General features: G+C 41.4%; 1 protein-coding gene across 2 annotated transcripts in view; it reads right to left on the reverse strand.

Annotated features, from left to right (window-relative positions):
* The window catches only part of GOLPH3 (golgi phosphoprotein 3), a 36923-nt gene extending 17535 nt beyond the window's left edge, over positions 1–19388 (reverse strand). The window contains exon 1 of one of the 2 annotated variants that reach the window (XM_072859637.1): positions 18972–19388. In XM_072859637.1, coding sequence (XP_072715738.1) covers positions 18972–19154 — 183 coding nt within the window. In that variant the 5' untranslated portion in view covers positions 19155–19388. Of the gene's footprint in view, positions 1–18941 lie in introns of both variants that reach the window. The other variant, XM_072859636.1, reaches the window with a different exon arrangement.
* Positions 19389–25814: the final 6426 nt, after the last annotated feature.

The raw sequence follows: 25814 nt of genomic DNA on the forward strand, positions 1-25814 counted from the left end.
ACATAATTATATTAGCATACATACAAGCAAGCAAGCCTTACCGATACACTGGGTCTAGTTTTGCTGAGCAAAGTGCAAGCTCTTGCAGCTTCTTCCTACTTACCGTAGGAATACCCCAGCTCAGATCTGCATACAAAACAGTGTAAACATATACCAGGACCCAGTCTCCTACAGATGCTGGTATGCAGAGTGCAACAGGAGGCAGGGTTCATACACATAGCCTGCAGGAAAGGAAGGGACGGGGAAGAGACCCTGAGTGGAAAAGCCCCACCAATGTCCCTTAAAACTAACTTACATTATTCCCTAACAATGTCCTTTCCCAGTTTGCCTCCAAGATCCCTGACTCTCAAACTTCACAAAGCTATACTTAAAACGGAATAGGGTCCTAGGACTTGCAAAAAAGCATTTATAAGGATTGCTAGAAATTATGAGAACTCCTGCATAGACAAAGAACTAATGTCATTCAACAGCTCAAACATTATCACCCCAGCTGTGAAAAACCTAGTGGGATCATCTGTTTATGCTATAATAAAGCCATAGCAAGATGGGCAAACTATAGAGAAAACGTACACATTAGCTCTGACAACACCATAGCATTCTGAATTTGGTGGCTATTCAAATATTTTGTTGAAGCACTCAGTACTAAGTATTACAGAATAAGAGCTTGCAGAAGTATTAAAGTACACTTCTGTAGAACACATTGATTTCCAATTTTTCAAGACACTCAAAATTTAAATTTCTGGATATTTAAAATCCATAAGTTACTCAAGAGATTTCATAAATCAAAGATTATTTGTAAAAATTTTTTTTTAAAGACAGATAAGACAACACTTTCTCATTCTCTGATCCCAAAAGGCACTGCAGTAATGACCACTATAATTTACTAAGTATGTAAACAATCAGAATGAGAAGATTCTAACACGACCAGACCGCCTGAAGGTATTTAGCAAAGATCAGTGCCAAGTGCATTAGCAATTTCTACACAATCCATGCTGCTTTAAGAACTTGCACGAAACTTCAAAATAATTTCACTTAAGCACAAAACAGCCAACCTTCATGGGGCAGTCATTCAGTTACCTCTTACATTGTTCTACTCGGCTTCCAGGCAATTGTCAAGCTAGTTCTATAAAAAAAAAAAAATAATCGGTATTTTCTCTATCCCAAGTGCAAATTAAAGCCACCCAGCAGTAGCAGTACAAAAACTACAATTAAATTGCAGATGCCATTTCACATTTATAGACATTACACACCTCAAAATACTGAGAAAGTCTCTTTAATGGATTACAGAGTGAAGGTTAAAAAAAACAACCCCAAAACCCAAAACTTCCTTCATAAAAATGAGGACAAAATACTTATATGAGACCATGTAATGTTTTACTTCAGAATACTTTCTTTGTTTTACCCATAAGAGTTACTAAAAATCTCTTCCCACTACAGAAATATACATTCTCTCTCTAATTTTCAGTTAACTCCTAATAGGAGAGCAGTTCTACTATACCTGGCACAGACCAGAAAAGGGTGGGGAAGAGTGAAAAATACATGAAAATATCCGATTCAAAAGAAAGGAAAAGAAAAGAAGCACTTGCAGAGTTCCAACCCTGAGGCTTCAAGATACACACATGGTAATAAAAAAAAAAAAAAAAGATGTGTTTAACTTACTTGGTTAAGGCCACCTGTTTACAGAACCTTCTACAGCACAGCACAGACTCTGGCTGCCAATGCATTCCCTGATCTAACCCAGTTAGTCTCAAACTATTATAGATTACTTTGCAGACCACAGAGCCATGGCAAATAGAAATCAGCTTTATAAGTCTTTTAATAAAGCCATGTAATAGTCTGTGAAGATAACTGAGGGTTACAATAGCCTGCTCACCATAAAATAAAATATTTATTTATTTTAGCAACAACAGGCCCCTCAGGCCCACCCTCAGATCCACACAGACTCATATTCAGTATTAAAGGTCAGTGTTAGGTCAAAGTCTTGGCCCTGACTCAGACTCAATTTACATTTATGAAGAACTACAACAGCAGAGCTTCTCTGAGATAATGCGTGTAACACTGCCCAGTCTAAACTTCTCTTTCTAAATGCCTTTTCATTTTATATTCAGACTTAATAGTACTCCTTAAACCCTCACCTAGCACCCTCTACTTAAAAGCAAAACAAAAGATCTATTGTAACCAAACTGAAATAAACCAAAGGGGAACCTTCTGAAGGAGAAACATCACCAGTTACCCAAAACCCTGAATCCCTGTTCTCAGGAAATTCCAAATTCTTCTTTTATGAAAGACACAAACAGACAGACTTCAAAATTTAGTAAAGAATGCAATTTCTGAAACTTAATTTAGAGACAGCAGAAATAAAATGTTGTTTTAACCCTTTTTAGCCACAGTAGCCCCATCAGAAAAGGAGCTGTCCAACCTGGAAAGTAACAGAAAGCCAAGATAGACAGCAATTACAGCTCCTGAGGAGTCCGAAAGTCCTAGCTCTGAGGCAATATATCTGACAGTCTATCAAGAAGACATGAAACCCCTAACTTCAGGGTTTCTCAGCTAGGAAGCACAATCTAGGTTAGAGAAAGCTTTCACTTTAGCAAACAGTAAATTCTGAATTTACAGGTAGCGTGTTTTCCATTAGAAGAATATTTCAGAGGAAAAATTTCAGCCACCTCTACTTGGATGCTGAAAGATAGAAAAACTAGACTTCCTGAACTCTGCTGGAGTTTGCTATTACTTTTATTACTTCTGCATGGATGGTATTCAAATACTATGTCGATGGTAGCAATATAAAAGCTCTGAGACATAAAACTATTGTTTTGTTTATACATAAACAACTATCTAGCTTTCCCAAACAACGGTTTCTTCCTTGCCATCTATTCTTTCTGATACGTGGCAGACTATTTTTATGGTATGTTCTCAGAAATCACAGATGACAAACATACTAGAAAATATTCTGTGCTTACTGGCATCATGGGAAGTTATTGAGGGCAATTATCTCCAGGTCTCATTAATCACCCTCACAAAATTTACATGCCAGCATAATAAAAACAACAACTTGGAGACCTGTAAAACATACAAGGTTCAGTTCTACTTTTAAGATGAGAATGAGAAGAAATAGTTGTCAACAGATGTATAGCCTGAGATGGACTAACTAAAGCAAATATGGAACTTGGAAGAACTTTGAAAGTCAGTTTAGGCCACTTGTAGGATTAGGCAAAGCAAATTGAGTAGTCTGCTGGTATAAATTATATGTGAGAGACTGATTTTCATGTTGCATAGCACAATTGGCAAAGAGCCTGCTTACTTCTAACATTTACACAGCACGTGTCATGAAGCAAGAATACCCGAATGCTTGCTTTGAGTAGTTATCTCAATACTGAGAAAAAGACTCATGTTTTGTATATACATAAATTCAGGTATCTTTTCTTAGAGATACTTAAAGTGGCAGAGAGAAACACCGGGGGGAAAAAAGCAGGAAAAGAAACTGAGGACAAAATGACATCCCAGTGTTTAATTACTTTCCCAGCATGAGCATCTCTTTTGAACCACTACTTTCTGCACACCACTTCAACTATTCTTCCTTCAAGAGACTCATTTCAGTTTAACTGACCTTTCAAATCAATGTCACAGCATCTCATTTTAACTTTGCACAAAACCATGTAACTTGAGAAGGTACGTCCTCCCCCATGTCTTCGTTTTTAGCCATTTGAGGGTTAAACCTGAGAATGCAGTCCAACAAAGCATGAACTGCTGCTGAAGACAAAGTATTTATTTTTTCACCCCATCGTAGCACATTGCTGCTATCTCTCTTGATGCCATAGTAGCATTCGTGTAGTCAACTAGATGAGAACGTGGCCTGTCTGAAAGCTAATAGTCAGTCTCTTCACCTGATTCACTGAGAAGATGAACAAATTGCAGAGGCAGCATGGAAAAGGGAAGGAACATGGTTGGGACAGATAGCAAAAGGCAAGAGCATCCCCTTCAGTGATAACCCACACTTCAATGGACAAACTTATTTCAAAGCCTGAATAGTTTTCACAACCTGAATAGTTACGGCTAGAACTATTCAGTTAGCCTTTGGGATAAAGAGCTCAAAAACAAACAAACAAACCCACGTACATTATTGGGCTACCTATACTGAAGCCATTCATGAGCACAATCTGCTCAGAAAACACAAAGGACATAATGTTTAAGGCATCATGCACTATATTCATCACTACCTTGAGCTCCCCATTTTGGACCTCAGCAATGATTACCCTAATCATCATAAATTTGAAGTTATATTATTTAAATCTGACAGGACAGCAATAGCATCCCTTTCTGATTCTCTGAAGCAATAGCAAGTTCTTTCAGAGGTGTCTACTACCCTATTGTTAGCCAGCACAAAGCACAGACAGAACATAATAATCCAAAATCATCATCTGTCACCCATTTGAAACCTACTGCAAAAGACAGGCAGAGATTATTTATCTCGAAATATGAGCTGTGGCGAGTTGTATTTCATAATGGACTTGATCACAATTGCGACAGAACTCTCACTTTTTTAGTCAAGGAGTTCCTGTCTGAAGTAGTAATTTTTGGATCTACAGAAAGACAGCTAGGGAGGGCAGAGGGGAAAGGAATAACAGCATACGCTGTCCAGGTACATTGCAACAGGTTAAAAATTAATAGGAATTTTGATCTGCCACAGTTTTCACATCAAAGATGGCTGTTTCCTTCCCCTTGCATCCCATCTCCAACATAAGAATCTGTTGCAAGCAACTTTACAACTTTAATCTGTTTCACAGCTATGATTGTTGATGACAAACACTGTTTTTAAGTATTTTGATTTTAATGAAGAGTACTAGCAGACTGAGGAGCATAGGGCTATCATATTCCCAAAAAAGATGAGACCCATCTTAATATACTGTTTCCTTTATGTAGTCTCTCTACAATTACTAATATTATTTTGATTTTTTGAAAGCAGATGGAATTACCTGAAGAACTTCTACAACACATCTCCTTAAAACTGTTCCCAAATCCAAAGAGGCAAAATACAAAATACAAGCAGTATGTATATATAAAGGATAATTAAAGTACCTGGTTTATTATAAATTATGTTTTAGCATAGAATTTCAATCCTTTCTGTTGACCCAAAAGCTTCATTTTATGAATTCCAGATTCATCTGTCATCAGTATTCTTCTACAACAGAAACACTATGTCCTCTTGGATATTCACATCAAGTCATACAATTAAATGGAGATGCTAGCAGACAGTGGTAGGAGAGGACAAAGAAGAATAAGTGAACGTCAGCTTCTGACACCTTTACATGATTCTGTGGTTCCTATCCTTTTAGCTGAAAGTACAATTGCTGATTAGAAAGAAAAATTGCCTGCTATTGTTGCAGGTAAGTAAATCTCTTCTTTGTGATAATGTAACTATAAGCAGATATCTCTGGCAGATCAAAGTCAATAACTGAGTTACTGTAATAAGTTTATGGATTCTTTAGATAAGAAAAACTCTTAAAAGCTAGTATTTTATTTAGGAACATCATCATTCTATAAGGAATAACTAATAAAATTTCTGAATCTCTTGAAGGAGGTGGAAGTCAGCAAGATTGATGCTATATATGCTTAATTTAATATTGAGCATATTTTATAAAGTATTTGTCCAACAAATCTGATACCTGACTTTTCAAGTCAATCCTAAAAACTTCAACCACATCCTTTTACAGAGCAGGAAATTCTTATATTAGAAATAAGGTACACTTTTAAAAAGTTTACCCAAGTTTATTCTTCCAGCAAGAAGCTTCTCAACATAAAAATAAGCAAACAGGTCTTGTAAAAATGAACACAAAATACAAAAAACAAAAAGAACAAAAAAACAACCCCCAACCCACAAACTTTTCCAAGTTCTCAATGACAAATAGAAAAGCTGGTCAATACTAGGAGAACTAACTGCATATTTATTCTGATAATTTGAAGCCCTTAGATCCTGTTGTACAGCCAACCAGCATTTGTTCCTCCTTAACTAGGTCCTTATACAGATTTCTATAAAGCTCCGATTCAGCTATTCCAGTAACCTTAAAGAGACTGTAAACATATAAAGCACCTTAAACTCCAGCGGGAACCAATTAAAAGTCTTTTTACCAGCATAACTAAACATACTTATAAGAAGTTGGGGGAAAATGCAAACAATAGAAAATAATTATGGAAGAGGAGAAAAAGGAAATGCTTCATTGCGACATTCATCGAAGACAGCTTGGAACGTCCAAAATTATTTGAACCCTCAAGGCAAAATTAGGCTGCTCTCACCACAGGTATCTTATTAAATTAATTGATCCATTTTCACCTTCAGGGGATCAAAAAGATCTGTTCTTTTCTTTCCAATGCAGGTTATTGTAATTTTTATCTACCTGAAGATGAGCATAACCACAGCACAGAAGCTGCAGCTGACATGGACAAGAAAAGCTGACATGGACAAATTATGCATGTGCTTTAATGACCTAGAGATTCTCTGTTACTTTCCAATATACATTCAATACATATATATTAATCTATAAGTCTAATAACTATAGATTTATTACCTCTAAGAAAATCTTATACTCCCAGACACTACAGTACGCAACAATGCCAGACAGATTAAAACACAAACCCAAATTCAGCTTCTGTGGCAGTATTCTCTGGCAAGACCCAAATCAATTTCCTTTGACAAGGAACCGTGTGGTCTTACCCCAACCCATTCATACTCAGCTGAAAATATAATGTTCAGGGTTAGGGTCTTGCTTAAATAATTCTTCATTAATAGTTTCAATCCCTTCCCTCCTCTTGTCTATAAGACAAGAGAGAAGAACCAAAGCCTCCACAATTCTGGAATACAAGAACGACGATAAGATGAGAACATGCTCAAAATTTTTTTCTCATGTTTAGGTTCTAAGACAACAAGCATCCCTGAAATGCAAAACTGATTTTTAGTTTTGACAGCAATAATATTCGACAAAATTTATTATTATCTAGAAGATTATAAAAAGACAAACCCTCCATTTTTCTTATAGAATTGTTCTCACATCTACTGTCTGACGGATTTTGAATTTCACTGCTTCTCTGGACCAATCTGTTTTAAAACATTTGGTGAAAGACACGACCCAGCTTCACCTGTCAGGAATGCATTCAGAGAAGGCAGGCACACGTGCATGTGTGCACGTGTGTGTATAAATAAAATAACCCAAACTGAGAGATTCATTTTTCAGGTAGCTCTTAAATGGGTACAAAGGTATTTCAGATCCAGTAAAAGAAATACAGTTCTATCTATCTATATAACTGCAAAAAATAAAAATGCTTCTCTGAAGACAAAATAATTTAAGGAGACATTCATCCCTCTTAGCAGTCATCCCTAAAAAATAATAATAGAAAGATAAAAACAACATGCCCAGAATTTGTGAATATTCAAAATATTCAAGTAAGACACCTGCTAGAGGAATACTTTGGATTTTCTCACATGTCAAAGGGAAAAATAGTCAAACTTCAAGTCTGGATATTTCATTTGCAATTAAAATAAACTGGATTCCTCTTCATACTAGATTAAGGGTCTGTGTCAACCTATACCTAGCTAGCTCTTTGCTGCAAATCTTACCTTTCAAGTAAACCATCACCTTCTCAACCCAGAAGGTTGCAGGAACATCTAATGATACATCCTGACCTACAGAACTTTTGAAAATTAGTATCTGGTTTAAAAAAGCAAGTCAGAGTGCAGAAATGTTTATTATTGGAATACTACAATGTGAGGACTTTGATAGCTGACTGCAGTCCCTCTTGAATTCCTCTTTTGATGCAATTTAAATCATTAGCTATTTTACTGGAACATAAATTGTAGTCTAGTTATAAACAGAAGGTAAATTAGCAAGGAAAATCTCTGAAGTGTTCTGACAGCCAAACGCTAGAAATACTTTAGGTAAGCAATCACACATATTCTACAAAGTGCAATATTGTTGACAAGAAACTTGTCAGGTATTTAATTAACCTGCCACTACATTTAAGAATAAATAACAAACAGCAACTGCTGTTGACTACTGAAAGCACTGTATTGGGTTTGCATGGCAAGTTTTTGGTAGTCCGGGGTGGGGGGTAGAGGGGTGACTTCTGTGAGAAGATGCAAGAAGCTTCCCCATGTTCAATAGAGCCAATGCCAGCCGGCTCCAAGACGGACCCTGCCACTGACCAAGGCTAAGCCAATCAGCGACGGTGGTAGTGCCTCTGTGATAACATATTTAAGAAGGGGGGGGGGGGGGGGGGGAAACGGCTGCACAACAGCAGTCGGAAGAGAGAGGAGTGAGAATATGTGAGAGGAACAACTCTGCAGACACCATGGTCAGTGAAGAAGGAGGGGGAGGAGGCGCTCCAGGCGCCAGAGCAGAGATTCACCCTGCAGCCCATGTTGGAGCAGATATCCACCTGCAGCCCGTGGAGGACTCCATGCCGGTGGGCACCTGGCGGCCAGCCAAGGTCAACCCACCACAAGCCAAATGCTATTGTCCAGCTTTTCAAGCATGTACACAGGCATACATTACAGAGACACACCTCTTCACTAAAATGAAGTTAAAAAACATAACTTTGCTGAAGAGGAGGCAACTAACACATGCACAATGCTGAACCCTTAAGAGACCCCTGAACAAATCAACACTTAAGAGTCTGACTGTTCGTTTAGGAATGAAAAGACAAACTTAGAAGCCTAACTTTCACCATGATTAAGTGTATACACATGCAGATAATTACTTCAAATATTTGCGTGGTTCTTGCAAAGACACCTTCCATCAGGGTCCAATCTCTATTCTCAATACTTTGTGCAAAATAAAAGATGTAGTTAATTTGTTCCATAACCTGCAAATTGATTTCTACACTACCCGCTATTGTCACTGAGCATAAAATCTGACATTTATTTTAAAGAAATGTTTAATTAGAACTGGTGCTTAAATCCTCCACATCAGATATTTCACTCAAAAAAAACCCCCAAGGCTTCCCACAGCAGTAAGCAAATATAGCAGGATCAGAAAAATAGCTCACATCCTGCCTAGATACAACAACCGGAAGCTTACAACACAAACCTTGCACACATTTAGTGTCTCCTAGTGGTGGGTTGACCCTGGCTGGCAGCTAAGTCCCACACAACTGCTCCCCAATCCCCCCCCAGCAAGATGGGGGGAGAGAATAGGAAGAACAAAAGTGAAAAAAAAAAAAAACAAAAAACAAAACAACATGTGATGCAAAGACATTCACTCACCACCTCCCACACGCAGACCGATGCCCAGCCAGTCCCCAAGTACTGACCACCTACCCACCCCCCTTTAATTGCTGACCATGACACTATACAGCATATATCCCTTTGGTCAGTTGGGGTCAGCTGTCATGGCTGTCCCTCCTCCCAGCTTCTTGTGTACCTAGAACCTACTCACTGGGGGCAGGCATAGTGAGAAACAGAGGCAGCCTTGACGTTGTGCAAACACTGTTCAGCAACAGTTAAAACATGGGTGTGTTATCAACACTGTTTTGTGTTATCAACATTGCTTTGGTTAAAAAAAAAATAATAATCTAAAAATCTAAAACCTAGCACCATACTGGCTGCTATGAAGAAAATTAACTCTACCCCAGCCAGACCCAGTACACTCCTCTTAAAAGCAGTAAGAAAACCCAAATCTGGTATGCCCTTCTAATGCAGACAATGCAAGTCTAATATTGGCTGACTAAAGAATAGGTGGAAGTTTCACTCACTTTGACTAACTAAGCCACATTAAAACTACAATTCCCTCCTCTGGGCTTATAAATATACTGTATCTGCCTCCAAATACAACAACTATCCCTCTCTTCTACCTTTTATTCTACAGTTGTCACAATTTAAAACACTATGTAAAGCACTGTGTTATTTCAAACTGGGGAGCTGTACAATGTTTCATTTTGAGGGATTTGCATCACTTCATTAATGTGGATGGATTTCCAGAGGAATGTTTTGGGTGTTCTAAAGAAAGGGGGAAAAAAAAAAAGTGTGCATAATGAATAGGAATTCCTCTCTGTCTAAACTTCCCATAGTTTCCTTTCAGTTTGTTCTTTTGTGAACAGGTCTCTCACTCATTTCACTTAGTCTGTTTCTTGAAAATTGTTTGCACCTGAATGTCTCATAATAATGCCATGTCAACATTTTCACTACGAGATAAAAAAATTCCACTCATTTAATTGTTCTCACATTAAACAGAACAAGTTCTTCCATTTAGTACTTAACATGTACTAACTGTAAATTGAAAGTCTCAGACACAGACTGCAGATGCTGCTAAAGCAGAAGTCCCATTTAAACATCCAGCATAGGCAAATCAGTTGTAATTAGCACTTCCTAAGTGATTAGTATAGATCAAACATCCATCTGGCATTTACCTCAACCTAGCCAATAAATGTTGTACCTGCTTTCTCCACTGTGCAATGCAGAATACATACTGAAATGGCAACATAATACATATGGAATGCTTCTCTCGTAGTAGAGAATGCCGAATGTGGAAGCGCTGTAGTAAAATCAAGCGTCTACTGAAGTAAAAAATGGAAGTGCAATGTGCTGTGAAAAAATTATTTGCTAAATAGAAAACTCATGGTACAGCCCATGTACAAAAGACACCTAGCCTGGCAGATAAGGACTCTAACTAATACAACCACAATGCTATCTAGGTAAGACCATAAAGGCAGATGACTAGAAAGTGTATAGCAATAAGTATCTGTCCTGGTTTCGGCTGGGATAGAGTTACTTTTCTTCCTAGTAGCTGGTATAGTGCTGTGGTTTGGATTTTAGTATGAGAATAATGTTGATAGCAACAACTAAACCATCAGTGTGTTAAGTAATGTTTGCACTAGTCAAGGACTTTTCAGCTTCCCATGCTCTGCCAGGTGCACAAGAAGCTGGGAGGGGGCACAGCCAAGACAGTTGATCCAAACCGGCCAAAGGGCTATTCCATACCATATAATGTCATGTTCAGTATATAAATTGGGAAGAGTTGGCCAGGGGGTAGCGATCACTGCTCAGGAACTGGCTGGGCGTCAGTCGGCGGGTGGTGAGCAGCTGTATCACTGTTTTTTTTTTTCCCCTGAGTTTTGTTCCTCTCTCTATATCTTGTTGTTTTCCTTTTCATTACAATTTATTATTATTATTTTGTTCCAATTATTAAACTGTTCTTATCTCAACCCATGAGTTTTCTCACTTTTGCTCTTCCAATTCTCTCCCCCATCCCACTGGGGAAGAGGGTGAGCGAGCAGCTGTGTGGTACTTCGTTGCCAACTGGGGCTAAACCACAACAGTAGCTTACAAGTGCTTAAAAGAATATCAGCAACAGAAAGATATGCAAAAAGCCTGATAGCCTAATTTCCCAGTGTGATGAATAAATCCTGTAACATCCACAAATAGTAAAAGACCTTTGAGTGTTTAACAGCTCTCCGTTTACAAAGATCTAGCTTACAAGACATACTATTTTATTATCTTAATGGTCCATCACAAACAGGAAAAAAAAAAGTGTTGAAATGCAGTATTTTAGTATAAGATATACTGGGGGAAGTGGGGAAGACTTGACATGCATAATAGTGGTCTGCGCTCAGACTAACAGCTTAGTCATAGTACCACACACCTATGTGCTCCTACTCATCCAGGCTTACATATGATGTACTTAGAGAAAGCGAATATTGTGCACTATTTTATGTGTAACCTTGTAATTTTTATGTCTGAAATGTGTATGTGAAATCATTCTGCAGTAACATTTCATGAATGTTTCTGAAAGGAAAGAAAACAAATTACTGAAATTGATCTAAGACCTGTTTGCAAGCTGGGAAAAACCCAGTTAAAAGTGGCACATGATAAATTGACTATTTTTTTTTCTTTCTTTCTTCACTAAAAGTTATGAGAAAACAGATTGAGAATGTTGTCTACGCAGAGGAAACTGAGCCATGCATTTACTCCAGACTGGCTTCCCCTTCCCATCCTTCCAGTGGATGAAAAGCTGGACATGAGCCAACAACGTGTGCTCGCAGCCCAGAAAGCCAACTGTATCCAGGGCTGCATCAAAAGAAGCATGCCCGGCAGGTCAAGGGAAGTAATGCTGCCCCTCTACTCTGCTCTGGTGAGACCCCACCTGGAGTACTGCATCCAGCTCTGGAGTCCTCAGCACAGGAAAGACATGGACCTGTTGGACCGGGTCCAGAGGAGGGCCACAAAAGTGATCAGAGGGCTGGAACACCTCTCCTATGAGGAAAGGCTGAGAGAGTTGGGGTTGTTCAGCCTGGAGAAGAGAAGGCTGCGGGGAGACCTTATTGCAGCCTTTCAGTACTTAAAGGGGGCTTATAAGAAAGATGGGGACAGACTTTTTAGCAGGGCCTGTAGCAATAGGACAAGGGGTAATGGTTTCAAACTAAAAGAGGGTAGATTCAGGCTAGATATTAGGAAGAGATTTTTTACAATGAGGGTGGTGAAACACTGGAACAGGTTGCCCAGAGAGGTGGTAGATGCCCCATCCCTGGAAACACTCAAGGTCAGGCTGGACGGGGCTCTGAGCAACCTGATCTAGTTGAAGATGTCCCTGCTCATTGCAGGGGGGTTGGACTAGATGACCTTTAAAGGTCCCTTCCAACTGAAACCATTCTATGATTCCCCCAGTAATGCAACACAGAAGTGAATATGTGCTGTAGTAATTATTTGCTCTGTGAGTAGGAAAGTCATTCTTGAATATACTGTCTGTAACACTTAGCCTGGTCAATTTAGCATTGCAAAAAAGGCCCGTTACATGTAGCTTAACTAATTGAGATAAATGCTGCAGTACTTGAACTACTTTAGTATCAAAGAACACCTGAAATAATACCACTTTTTCTTTAACGTAAAGTGTTAGTTTTCAGTTCCGTGATTACTTCCCTTCTAGCAATTAACAGCAATACTTTCTCAGATATACTTCATGCAAAATTTTTTAATAAAAACAGCTTGATACAGGACAGGAAAAAAAGTTACAGCTTTGTTTTTTAAGAGTGCTTAGAAAAACTGATAAATATCACTAGAAAGGCTTTAACAGTGTTATTGCCTTTGTCCTACACTAGACAGCTTGACATGAAAGAAGGGACTACACTACACTCAAAGTTATCCATGAATAAATAATATAGATTACAGATTAGCCATGCTGTAAGAGCAGGGATAACCACACTAGCTGCACGCAGAACCATGAAATATAAACACCATTTCAACACAAAGTCAACTTGTATCCAAATTGCTGCTTCCAAATCGGCATGTCATCCTCCAAAGAGCCCAAAAGCAGGATTTACTCAGCAGCACAGTAAGGAGGCACTTTACTGCACCTTGTAACACACAGAATTTGGGTACTCCTCCTCCCACACCTCCTATCTTCTGCTAGCCTGTAATTTATGTATGGACATGAAATAAAAAAATGACCAAAAAGGTAGGCAACTATGAAAGAAAGAATTTTTCATCACAGACATTACATACTTTGTTGTTATTAGGCCCTGAACATTTTACCCAGGGAAGTGGTTGAGTCACCATCCCTGGAGGAATTTAAAAGACATGTAGATGGGGTGCTTAGGGACATGGTTTAGTGGTGGACTTGGCAGCGTTAGGTTTACGGTTGGACTCGATGATCTTAAAGGTCTTTTCCAACCTAAATGATTCTATAATTTGAGAAAAAGCACACCTTTGTCAAGGTTTCACCACATTCATATATCATTGTTCAACTGAAGTGTGAATTCCCAGTAGATGCCTCTTCATGTTTCACTCATTTGTCTCAGAAATTTTCCAGCAAAATTTGGGAGCTTTTGAGTTGACATTCAGGCTGTTCCTGAAACTTCTTTTTTTTTGGGGGGGGAGTGGGGAAGACTAAAAAGATATGAAGATGACTTTTGAAAACTCAATCATTTGTTACACAGGCAAAAAATCCCAGACTTCTGCATCACAATAGGAATTTCACAAAGCCAAATCTTAAGATCAGGGAAAACACCACCCATTTTGAATTTTTGAATATTTTGAATTTTTTCAAAGTTCCTACTTCACCTTTCAGAAAAATCTCTTTAGGATTAAAATATAAAATTCAGTAACAAATCCAGCTACTCAGATTTGTAAGAAGAATAAAGAAACTACATTTTAGCACTAATCTGATCAACACAAAACAGCACATCTGAAGCAGGCAAACTGGCTCCCTAATAACTTATTTCAATACAATGAAAAGTATCATAAGCTGGAGACCTTCACATGAACTATTTGGACAAAAAGCTATGCTGTAACACTAAATCTTCACGAATAAATGAAGTTTCTGAAAGCCAAACATGAGTAGCAAAGATCCAAAAGAATTTCTGTACCTAACAAAGTGATTTAAAATTACTTCACTCTCACAAATGACATTTTAGTCTTCACCAACAAAAGCGTAAATAAAACCAGAAATATTTACTGTTGCAGCAGACTGCAGTACATGACGATTATTTCAGTGTACTTTATGTGAGTTTTCTTTCAGCAAATAAGGAATTAGTTACAGATCAAATAAATATTTTATCTTACTAAATATAATTATCTGAACTACAGAAGTAGGTGTCGTGTCTCTATAGCTGCTTCAATTTGTTTATTTGTAGCACATTGTATAGAGGACAGGAGCAGCTGTGTGCATTGCTGTATTTTAATAGATTCCCAACTTGTACCGGGAGAACTCCAAAAAGGAAAAAAAAAAAAAAAAAGACCCAACCATAAAAACCCCTACACGTACAAAATACTTAAATGGAGCGACAGTTATAGAGCACACCCACCTAGCAACCTCTCAGTTTTCTATGGGACTGAGTTACAAGATGTCTGGAAAAGCTGTAATGAACAAACTGGCCTGTACTTATCTCTTAGCTGTCATTTTTAAATAAGCTAACTTAATATTTATCACTCCCTTCTTTTGGGAGTGATGACCTCAGATGCTTCAGTAGTTCTACAGAATAACCTCCCTTTTACTGTGACTTTGACCTATCCTACTGCAATACTATTTTTAACCTAATACAGCAAAGTATTTTATTTTGTTAAGTATTTTTTATTCCTATAGCAACAGGCTATTGCTCTATTCTAAATGGATTAACATGATTCCCTTTCCCAGTCATGTTTCTGAAGGGTTTCCAAATAAGTTGTAGGTGTTCTTGTGATGCTCCTTTTGTTCCAGTATATTACCTGCTCCTCCAAGGACACTGCATCTGTGATGTTATGCAAGCATGCACATATTTCAGCACATACCCTTAAAACCTATCTTGACTTTGGAATACAGAAATAGTTATGTATACACAGAAGATACAAACAGAAGAGGAACCATTGGTGGAAAAAAGAGCAACCAGTCCACATACATAAACTACATTATAATTAGGCCAAACGGGAAAAAAAAAAAAGAGAGACCACGTCCAGGAAGCACATGCAAATGCAGTTAATTGTGTTCAAGCATTAACAATGGAATTGAGGCATGCTGTGTTTGTTTTAGGGCAGCTGGACATTCCCACCACTGAACCCATACTGCAGCAACAACCAGGCAACAACTCAGAAGTTTTGCTGTGGTTGTTACAATCACTGCACTATCCTGAAAGCAGGATTCACATAAATATCTAACAATCTCCTAGAAACACTAAACTCATCAATCCATCACTGCCTGAATCTTCCTGAAAAACTCTCTCCTATGAGTAAAGGTTCTGCCATCTACACTTAAAAATTATAAATGGTAGCTCCTTACATGTGAGGCGCTTTTTTTTTTTTAATACAATTTACATAGAGTTAAGCCATATTCACCAGTGTTTAATATTAGAAATAAAATTACCCCAAAAAAACCCTCAAAGCTAAGTTATCAATGCAGTTATCAGTGACTTTTCTGAGATAGAAGCTATTTTTAGGGAAACGTTCTTAGGCCAATTCAGACTCCTTTATTTATTTATTTTAAACTCAACACTAAATTATTTTATCCCATTGCAATAAAAAGGAAGGATGTTATCAGCTTTAAATTTACTGGATTTCAATTGAGATTATAGCTCATATACATGCCTTTGCCTTTCCCTTACACTTTGTGTAGTTTCACACTTATACTTTACAGACCCTATATTGCTTTTTGCTGCTTGCTGTCATGACAAAATCTCACACAAATGTCACGGGAAGTCAATTCTATTGGAAGTAAAAACCTTTATAAAAATCATTTCCAGATGCATAAAGTACCTAAGTTTTGCTTACTTATCATTAGAACAACAGAGAACAAAAAAAAAAAGCCATATTTGAAAATGAATCTGTAGTTTTATTTTCAGTTTTAGAAGGGGAAAAACCATGGAGACAAAGCGGTTTACATAGTGTAAGAGTGAAGGGTACAAGCAGACACAAAACCAAAATACAAACCTTAGTGATTCATGTTGTCCTGGTTTCAGCTGGGATAGAGTTAATTTTCTTCCTAGTAGCTGGTATAGTGCTGTGTTTTGGATTTTAGTATGAGAATAATGTTGATAACACACTGATGTTTTGGCTGTTGCTAAGCGGTGTTTACAGTAGTCAAGGACTTTTCAGCTTCCCATGCCCTGCCAGGTGCACAAGACACTGGGAGGGGGCACAGCCAGGATAGTTGATCCAAACTGGCCAAAGGGCTATTCCATACCATATGATGTCATGCTCAGTATATAAACTGGGGGGGAGTTGGCCAGGGGGTAGCGGTCGCTGCTCAGGGACTGGCTGGGCATCAGTCAGCAGGTGGTGAGCGGTTGTATCACCGATGGTTTTTTTTCCCCTTGGGTTTTGTTCCTCTCTCTCTCTTGCTCTTGTTGTTTTCCTTCTCATTACAATTTATTACTATTATTTTCTTCCAGTTATTAAACTGTCCTTATCTCAACCGACAAGTTTTCTTACTTTTGCTCTTCCAATTCTCTCCCCCATCCCACCGGGGGGGGGTGTGTGTGAGAGAGCGGCTGTGTGGTACTTAATTGCCGACCGGGGCTAAACCACAACACACGTCTAACAAAGCTCAGAAATGGTGTATGCTGCAGTTTGTGCACATAAGCCCCCTACCCTAGAGACGACATTATCATATTATTTTTGTCTAAGTCTCAACTGCAAAATCTCAAGGGAGTCATGAATATCTGTGCCACTGTAATAATTTAGTTCCTTTTTCCATACAAAGAAATATTATCTGCAGTGTGTGCCACTGCTGCACTTAGGAAAGTTAGATGATTTACAATTTTGATGCACACTGGTGCAAAGCTGGATTTTTAGGCCCAATGTTAATTATTAACTTTTGATATACTAGGAATACTTGCACCATGTATTCTTTCTAGGCAGACAGAGCATTCCCTGCCTTGAAATCTTTACAGCCTAATACCCACAAATTCAGAAGACTTAGCACACAATCATGGGGAATAAAAAAGGGCTGAAAAATCACCCAGTCTATCCCACCTTCCTCAAGGCAAGGCCTCCTAGGCAATCCTGCCAGACATCTGTCTCGTCACACCTAACTTACTTTCCTGCAACTATTAAGGTGTGTAGAAAGAGAAACATGCATATGCACGAGTCTTCAGATTCAACAGGTGGAAGAACACAACACTGTGAATATCTACTGACTTTATTAGGATACCATGGCAAGGTCCATCTGAAAAAAAATGGGATTACAAGAATATGGCCCAAAATACATAATCTGAGAGAGAAATAAAATATGTTATTGCAGCAGGTATATATACAGATATACCCACATGCATTAAAAAACAAATGTTAATTAGGAAAACTACTCTTTAACCTATTCATTATCAACTGGAAAATTTATTTTAGATGCAACATACAGTCAAAGAACATATAACTTAGCAGCTTTCCCCCCCCATTATTCTGTGCTCATGTACACTCACAGTTTTAAGAGACTTCCACCCAAATCAATAAACTGGCTTCATTAGTTTACTTATCACTAAAAAAAAATAAAGCAGGTTGCTTAATTAAATTCATATTATAACTCATCTAAAATAAAGGCATATTATGCTTCACCATACACCACATCAAACTAAACTGACAGGACTGACTCTCTGCAATGTGTGTGCTTTTTATATTTATTACCTCTTTCAAATGAAACAAAAAATCCAGCACACTGGTAGAAGTATACCTTTCTCAATGACTGTTATTCAGTGTCATGACACCCAATTAAACTATAAATTCAGTAAAAACACAGAATTACATAATAATGCCATTTCCTCATTTTGACACACCTCTCATTATTCAAGGCCCATTTTTGTCAAACATATCTCCCCGAAGTTTAAGACATTTTTAACATGCGTTAGTCTGGAAAGTCTTATTAAAAAGGGCTGCTAAGCATTCTAAAGCACCTGAGAACCCTATGAGTAACATATAGTTGTGTCTGACAAAATACATAGGCTCCCACATGAGAGCCACGAATAAGTATAGGAGTATAAATACTACAGGTCTAACTAGGGCCTCCAAGTCAACCACTAACGCTATCAGAGGCTCCAGGTCCCTGTCTTCCCCCAAGCCCTATGCTGCCTTCCTTGAGATACTACAAACATTAGAGCCCCTCTGCGAACCCTACATCCAAAGGCCGATCCGAAATCTCCGCCAGGTTCCCTCTCACCCAACATCTAAGCACCTTCCTCACCTCCTCCAAAATCCCGAGCCTGTTCCAGCATGCACCCCTACCTCTAGCAACGTGACAGTCCCCGTCCCCAGCAACGCCTCTGCCCCAAACCCACAGCAACACTCACCCAGCAGCGTCCTTGCCCACATCCCACCCGCACCCTAGCGCCACTTAAGCTCCCCTTCTCCATCAACGACCTCCATAAGCCCCCGAATAACCGGTGTCCCCTCAGGCACCCCCTCCCCAGGGCCCCCCAGCACCACTGGGACTCCTCAGCCACCCCCTGCCCAGCGCCCCTCACCTCGGCCCGCCCCAGACCCGCCGCCACGGCCCCGGCCGCACCTCACGGTCCTTGAGACCCAGAAGCAGCACCTCTTCCATGAGGGTAAGCCGTGTTTCCTTAGAGTCGCCCTTCTCGTCATCGCCGGGCTCGTCCCGGCGGCCTTCATCCTCCGGGACGACCCCCACCCCCCACTCCTTATCGGCGGCGGCGCTGCGGGAGGCCTCAGTCCGGCGCTGCACCAGGCCGGAGCTGCGCTGGGTCAGGGAAGTCATGGCTGGAGACGGCAGGAGGTCAAAGACCCGCCGTGGGGAGAGGGGCTTGGCGACAGCTCGAGAGGGGGGAGAAGGGACTGTAGCCGCTCCTGCCTCCGCCCTATCCGCACCGGAGCAGCGGCCAGCTGTGGGGACTCATGAGGAGCAGGGCTCGGCCGCGGTAGGGCCCCTGCGGCGACCGAGTTGGCGGAGGCGGCTGCTCCTCCAATATGGCGGTGCGAGCTGATGTCAGCGGAGGATGTGGCAGCGGCAGGCGGGGAGGGGTAGACGGGACCGGAAAAGGCCGCGGGCGGGAGGAGCCCCCCGCGGGGCAGGAGGTGGGGACGGGGCGCCCCAGGGACGCGGCCCCCTCGGCCTCCGGGAGTGTGGGCGGTGCCGGCCATTGTTGACTGTTACTGTCACCTGGGTCTGTGGAGGACGGTTAATCCAACGCTCCCGGCGGAAAGGAGGGGGGCCGGCCGGCGCCCACCGTGGCATAACCCGGGGCTGGGTAGTACACAATCTTAAATTAATATTTTTTTCTTAAAAAGTGCCTTATTTACAACCTTAAGTCTCCTTGATTTCATTTTTAGCCACAAGACCATGTCTTACTGCTAGTGCAGCCCCCCACGAATATATCTTCATATATATATATATATATATACTCATCGACTAAGCTCAGGTGAGCACATGGAGCTCTCGACTTTAAACCGAGTAAATGGAGTCCCTCGCCTCTGCAGTCGATGAGGCATCTTTTCAAAACTTTAGCCCTTTTGAGCGTGGCACACCAAAATCTCAAAACTACTTATCAAGGCTAAATCCCATATATGTTTCCAGGTAGCATATTTTATTGCAGAATAAAGGTGCTTAAGATGCAAGGATGGCCTATACTTTTTAGTTCACAATTAGGATATTACATTTGGCCATATTGAGATATATATAGATTATTAAAAATACTATATATAATATGTATCTAAGATAGCAATAAAATATTTATATAAATATTTTGAATACATATATTTTTAGATGCACCCTGTTTACCAAGAGCTCCAAGACAATTTGTAAATCACTCCATTATTTCCCACACCCCCAGTTCTTGCATAATCTGCTAATGTGACTTGGTGATAATTCAGTATACCTTCTTCAAGATCACTGATAAAAAAGAATAGCAGATGGACAAAAGTGATCCACAGAGGATCAGAATCACTCAGACAAATGTTTGCAGATTGTTCCTCCTCTGTGTTTTGATGCCTGCCAATTATTCACAGTCCACTTACTGTGTGACATTCTGATTTTTTTATCTTTCCAGTTTTTTTAATTAAAATGTTTTGCTGTACCAGGTCAAATGCCAAACCAAAGCCTGAGGATATAACATCACTGTTACATTTATCAAATAAGCCTCTGCATGAAGAAGAGATACCACAACAGCATTACAAGATCTGTTTTCTGGAAATGTCTCTTCTGAGTAGTAATTATACTAAAATCTTTATTAATTTAGTCCTATACAAGCCACTCGGATATTTTGCTGAGGATTACGATCAAGATGAGAGGCATGTAATTAACCTGGTGTCATGGTTTAACCCTAGCCAGCAACTAAGCACCACACAGCCACTTGCTCACTCCCCCCCGGTGGGAGTCAGTGGTTTTTTGGCAAAATTTAAAATGTTTAATTGTCCTGGTTTCAGCAGGGATATAGTTAATTTTCTTCCTAGTAGCTGGTATCCTGCTGTGTTTTGGATTTAGGATGACAATAATGTTGATAACACACTGATGTTTTAGTTGTTGCTAAGTAATGTTGACGCTAGTCAAGGACTTTTCAGCTTCCCATGCTCTGCCAGGTGCACAAGAAGCTGGGAGGGGGCACAGCCAAGATAGTTGATGCAAACTGGCCAAAGGGCTATTCCATACCATATGATGTCATGCTCAGTATATAAACTGGGGGGGAGTTGGCCAGGGGGTAGCGATCGCTGCTCGGGGACTGGCTGGGCGTGGGTCGGTGGATGGTGAGCAGTCATATCACTGTTTTTTTTTCCCTGGGTTTTGTTCCTCTCTCGCTATCTTGTTGTTTTCCTTCTCATTACAATTTATTATTATCTTTATTATTTTATTCCAATTATTAAACTGTTCTTATCTCAGCCCACGAGTTTTCTTACTTTTGCTCTTCCAATTCTCTCCCCCATGCCACCAGGGGGGGAGGGTGAGAGACTGGCTGTGTGGTACTTAGTTGCTGACTGGGGCTAAACCACAACAGTCCTTTTTGACACCTAACGTGGGGCTCAAAGGGTTTGAGATAATAACAGATTAACCAGAGGGCGTTAAGGAATTTAGATCTCTGTTAGTAGTTGCGGGCCACGATATTGATTCATCTGTTCTCGATATTGGCTTACCTGATCTGCACCATGCTCGTTTTTTTGCTGTACATGTTAAAGAGCGGTGTTAGTTTTTGCAGTTTGCTGTGCTCTGCAGTGATTAGTGATGTTTGGCCTGGGAGATTTGTTATTAAAACAGTGACCTTGGGTTTATTTTGGTATCTAAGTGCAGTACTGAAACCATTACTGTATGTTGGGTACCACCTCATGGAGACAATTAGCAATTATACCTCTTACTCTGAGAGGTTTTTTATGGAGGAAATACAAAATGGCACCTTCGCTACTTCATTCATTCACCTTCGCTACTTCATGATGTTGCCTCCTTCGTTACAATAACTTATCAGTATCTTGAACATCCTTGGGTAGTTAAGATACATCTATTGGTATTGCTTGGGAATACTGTTTCGATCTTGTCCAAGATTAGTAAGCAATTTAAGAATATCATCCAGAGATCTGCCCCAAGGCTGGATAGTTATGAGTGGCAGGGTGTGGGGGACAGCATGGGCAAATGCCTAGGACGGTGGGCACCTCCAGTGTTTTGGAACTTCACCCCTGAACAAGTGCAGAATCCTGAAAAATTAGTAGAATATTTGGAAAAAGAATGTTGTCACCCTGACAATTCGAAGGAGATGCAAATCACTGCAATGTGCTGGGCCCTGGCCCATGCTTACCGAGCCCTGTTCAACACTATTCAGAACCCTCAAGGATCTGGTGACAAAACAACAGACAGCACGGCTACTCCAGCCCCTCCTGTGACAGGCACTGCGGCTGATCCAGCCCCTCCTGTGATAGGCAGTGCGGCTGCTCTGATTCCCCCTGTGATAGGCACTGTGGCTGCTGTGATTCCCCCTGCGACAGGCACTGCGGTTACTCCGGCCCCCTCTGCGACAGGCACTTCGGCTATTCCAGCCCCCTCTGCGATAGGCACTGTGGCTGCTGTGATTCCCCCTGCGACAGGCACTGCGGTTACTCCGGCCCCCTCTGCGACAGGCACTTCGGCTATTCCAGCCCCCTCTGCGACAGGCACTGTGGTCACTCCAGCCCCCCGGCGATGGATAATGTGGTTCAACCAGGGAACCAACCCGTGCCAGTATCAGTCGCCCCTATACATAAAAAGAAATCCTGGAAGCGAAAGTCAGCTTGTTTAGAAAGGGAAGATTAAAGAGCAGGACCATCACAAGGAGAGGAAGAGGAAGAACTTGTGGACGAGACGGAAACTACCTGATCCCTATCCCTGAGTGAGCTGTGAGATATGCAAAAAGATTTCAGCCATCATCCAGGTGAGCACGTTCTCACCTGGCTGCTGTGATGCTGGGATAATGGGGCCAGTAGCCTGGAATTAGAGGGTAGGGAAGCCAACCAGCTGGCATCCCTTTCTAGGGAAGGGGGCATTGACAAAGAGATTGGAAAAGGGGCACCAGCCCTCAGCCACTGGAGGTGACTCCTGTCAGCTATGAAGGAAAGATATCCCTTCAAGGAAGATGTTGTATATCGTCCCAGGAAATGGACCATCATGGAGAAAGGTATCCAGTACCTGAGGGAATTAACCGTGCTGGTGGTGATTTATGGTGACCTGGACAATGAGCAGTTATCTAAAGATCCAGATGAGGTCCAGTGCACACAACCCATGTGGCGGAAGTTGGTACGGAATGCACCATCGTCGTGTGCCAACTCATTGGCAATACGAACCTGAAAAGACAGAGATGGTCCAACAGTGGATGAAGCGGCTAGCCAGCTCTGGGAATATGAAGAAAGTATCTCTTCCTCCCTTGTCTCGGCTGTGGAGAAACTGTCCCGGAAGGTCCAGTGACTCAAAGAAGATAGGTCCTATTTTCCACCTGTATGGACCAGTGTCTCAGCTATTAGGAGTCAGCGTTCTTCTGCTCAAGAGAGAGGATATAGAGGGTTCACACCACGGGGCACCCTATGGTTTTACCTGCGTGACCACGGAGAGGACATGAGGAATTGGGATGGAAAACCTACCTCGACCCTAGAGGCACGGGTACGTGAGTTGCAAGGAAAAACAATCACCAAAGGGGGTTCTTCCAGGAAAATTGCTGCTCTGGTTTCCAGTGGACAGTTCCCCAGACAGAGTAAAAGGGCTGATCTTACTCCTGATTTTAATGAAGACAATGCTGACTCGTATATACAAGAAGTGGGTAATGAATATTATGACCAGGACTAGGGGGGCCCTGCCTCCAGCCAGGTGGAAGAAAGGGACAACTGGGCTTACTGGACTGTGTGGATTTGATGGCCTGGCACATTAGACCCACAGGAGTATAAGGCTCTAGTAGACACCGGGGCACAGTGTACCCTAATGCCATCAAGCTATATAGGGGCAGAACCCATCTGTATTTGTGGAGTGACAGGGGGATCCCAACAGCTGACTGTATTGGAGGCCAAAGTGAGCCTAACTGGGAATGAGTGGCAAAAGCACCCCATTGTGACTGGCCCAGAGGCTCTGTGCATCCTTGGCATAGACTACCTCAGGAGAGGGTATTTCAAGGACCCAAAAGGGTACCGGTGGGCTTTTGGTATAGCTGCCTTGGAGACAGAGGAAATAGAACAGCTGTCTACCTTGCCCGGTCTCTCAGAGGACCCTTCTGTTGTGGGGTTGCTGAGGGTTGAAGAACAACAGGTGCCAATTGCTACCACAACGGTGCAGCGGAGGCAATATTGTACCAACCGAGACTCCCTGATTCCCATCCATGAGCTGATTCGTCAACTGGAGAGCCAGGGAGTGATCAGTAAGACTCGTTCACCTTTTAACAGTTCTATATGGCCAGTGCAAAAGTCTAATACAGAGTGGAGACTAACAGTAGACTATCGTGGCCTGAATGAAGTCACGCCACCACTGAGTACTGCCGTGCCAGAGATGCTGGAACTTCAATATGAACTGGAGTCAAAGGCAGCCAAATGGTATGCTACAATTGATATTGCTAATGCTTTTTTCTCGATCCCTTTGGCAGCAGAATGCAGGCCACAGTTTGCTTTCACTTGGAGGGGTGTTCAGTACACTTGGAATCGATTGCCCCAGGGGTGGAAACACAGCCTCACCATTGGCCATGGACTGACCCAGACGGCACTGCAACAGGGCGAAGCTCCAGAACATCTGCAATACATTAATGACATCATCGTGTGGGGCAATGCAGCAGAAGAAGTTTTTGAGAAAGGGAAGAAAATAGTCCAAATCCTCCTGAAGGCCGGTTTTGCCATAAAACAAAGGAAGGTCAAGGGACCTGCACAGGAGATCCAGTTTTTAGGAATAAAATGGCAAGATGGACGTCGTCAGATCCCAATGGATGTGATCAACAAAATAACAGCCATGTCTCCACCAACTAGCAAAAAGGAAACACTAGCTTTCTTAGTCATTGTGGGTTTTTGGAGAATGCATATTCCAAATTACAGGCTGATCGTAAGCCCTCTCTATCAAGTGACCCAGAAGGAGAACGATTTCAAATGGGGCCCTGAGCAATGACAAGCCTTTGAGTAAATTAAACGGGAGATAGTTCATGCAGTAGCCCTTGGACCAGTCCGGGCAGGGCAAGATGTATAAACTGTGCTCTACACCGGAGCCGGGGAGAATGGCCCTACCTGGAGCCTCTGGCAGAAAGCACCAGGGGAGACTCGAGGTCGACCCCTAGGGTTTTGGAATCGGGGATACAGAGGATCCGAGGCCTGCTATACTCCAACTGAAAAGGAGATATTGGCAGCATATGAAGGGGTTCGAGCTGCTTCAGAAGTGGTTGGTACTGAAGCACTGCTCCTCCTGGCACCCCGACTGCCGGTGCTGGGCTGGATGTTCAAAGGGAGTGTCCCCTCTACACATCATGCAACTGATGCTACGTGGAGTAAGTGGGTTGCACTGATCACACAACGGGCTCGGATAGGAAACCCCAATCGCCCAGGGATCTTGGAAGTAATTATGGACTGGCCAGAAGGCAAAGATTTCAGAATATCACCAGAGGAGGAGGTGACGCGTGCTGAGGAGGCGCCACTGTACAATAAACTACCAGAAAATGAGAAGCAATATGCCCTGTTCACTGATGGGTCCTGTCGTATTGTAGGAAAACATCGGAGATGGAAGGCTGCTGTATGGAGTCCTATACAACAAGTGGTAGAAGCTGCTGAAGGAGAAGGTGAATTGAGCCAATTTGCAGAAGTAAAAGCCATTCAGCTGGCTTTAGACATTGCTGAATGAGAAAAGTGGCCAGTGCTCTATCTCTATACTGACTCATGGATGGTGGCAAATGCCCTGTGGGGGTGGTTACAGCAATGGAAGCAGAACAATTGGCAGCGCAGAGGCAAACCC

This window comes from Ciconia boyciana, chromosome 4 (assembly GCF_034638445.1).
Source record: "Ciconia boyciana chromosome 4, ASM3463844v1, whole genome shotgun sequence".
Classification (NCBI taxonomy): domain Eukaryota; kingdom Metazoa; phylum Chordata; class Aves; order Ciconiiformes; family Ciconiidae; genus Ciconia; species Ciconia boyciana.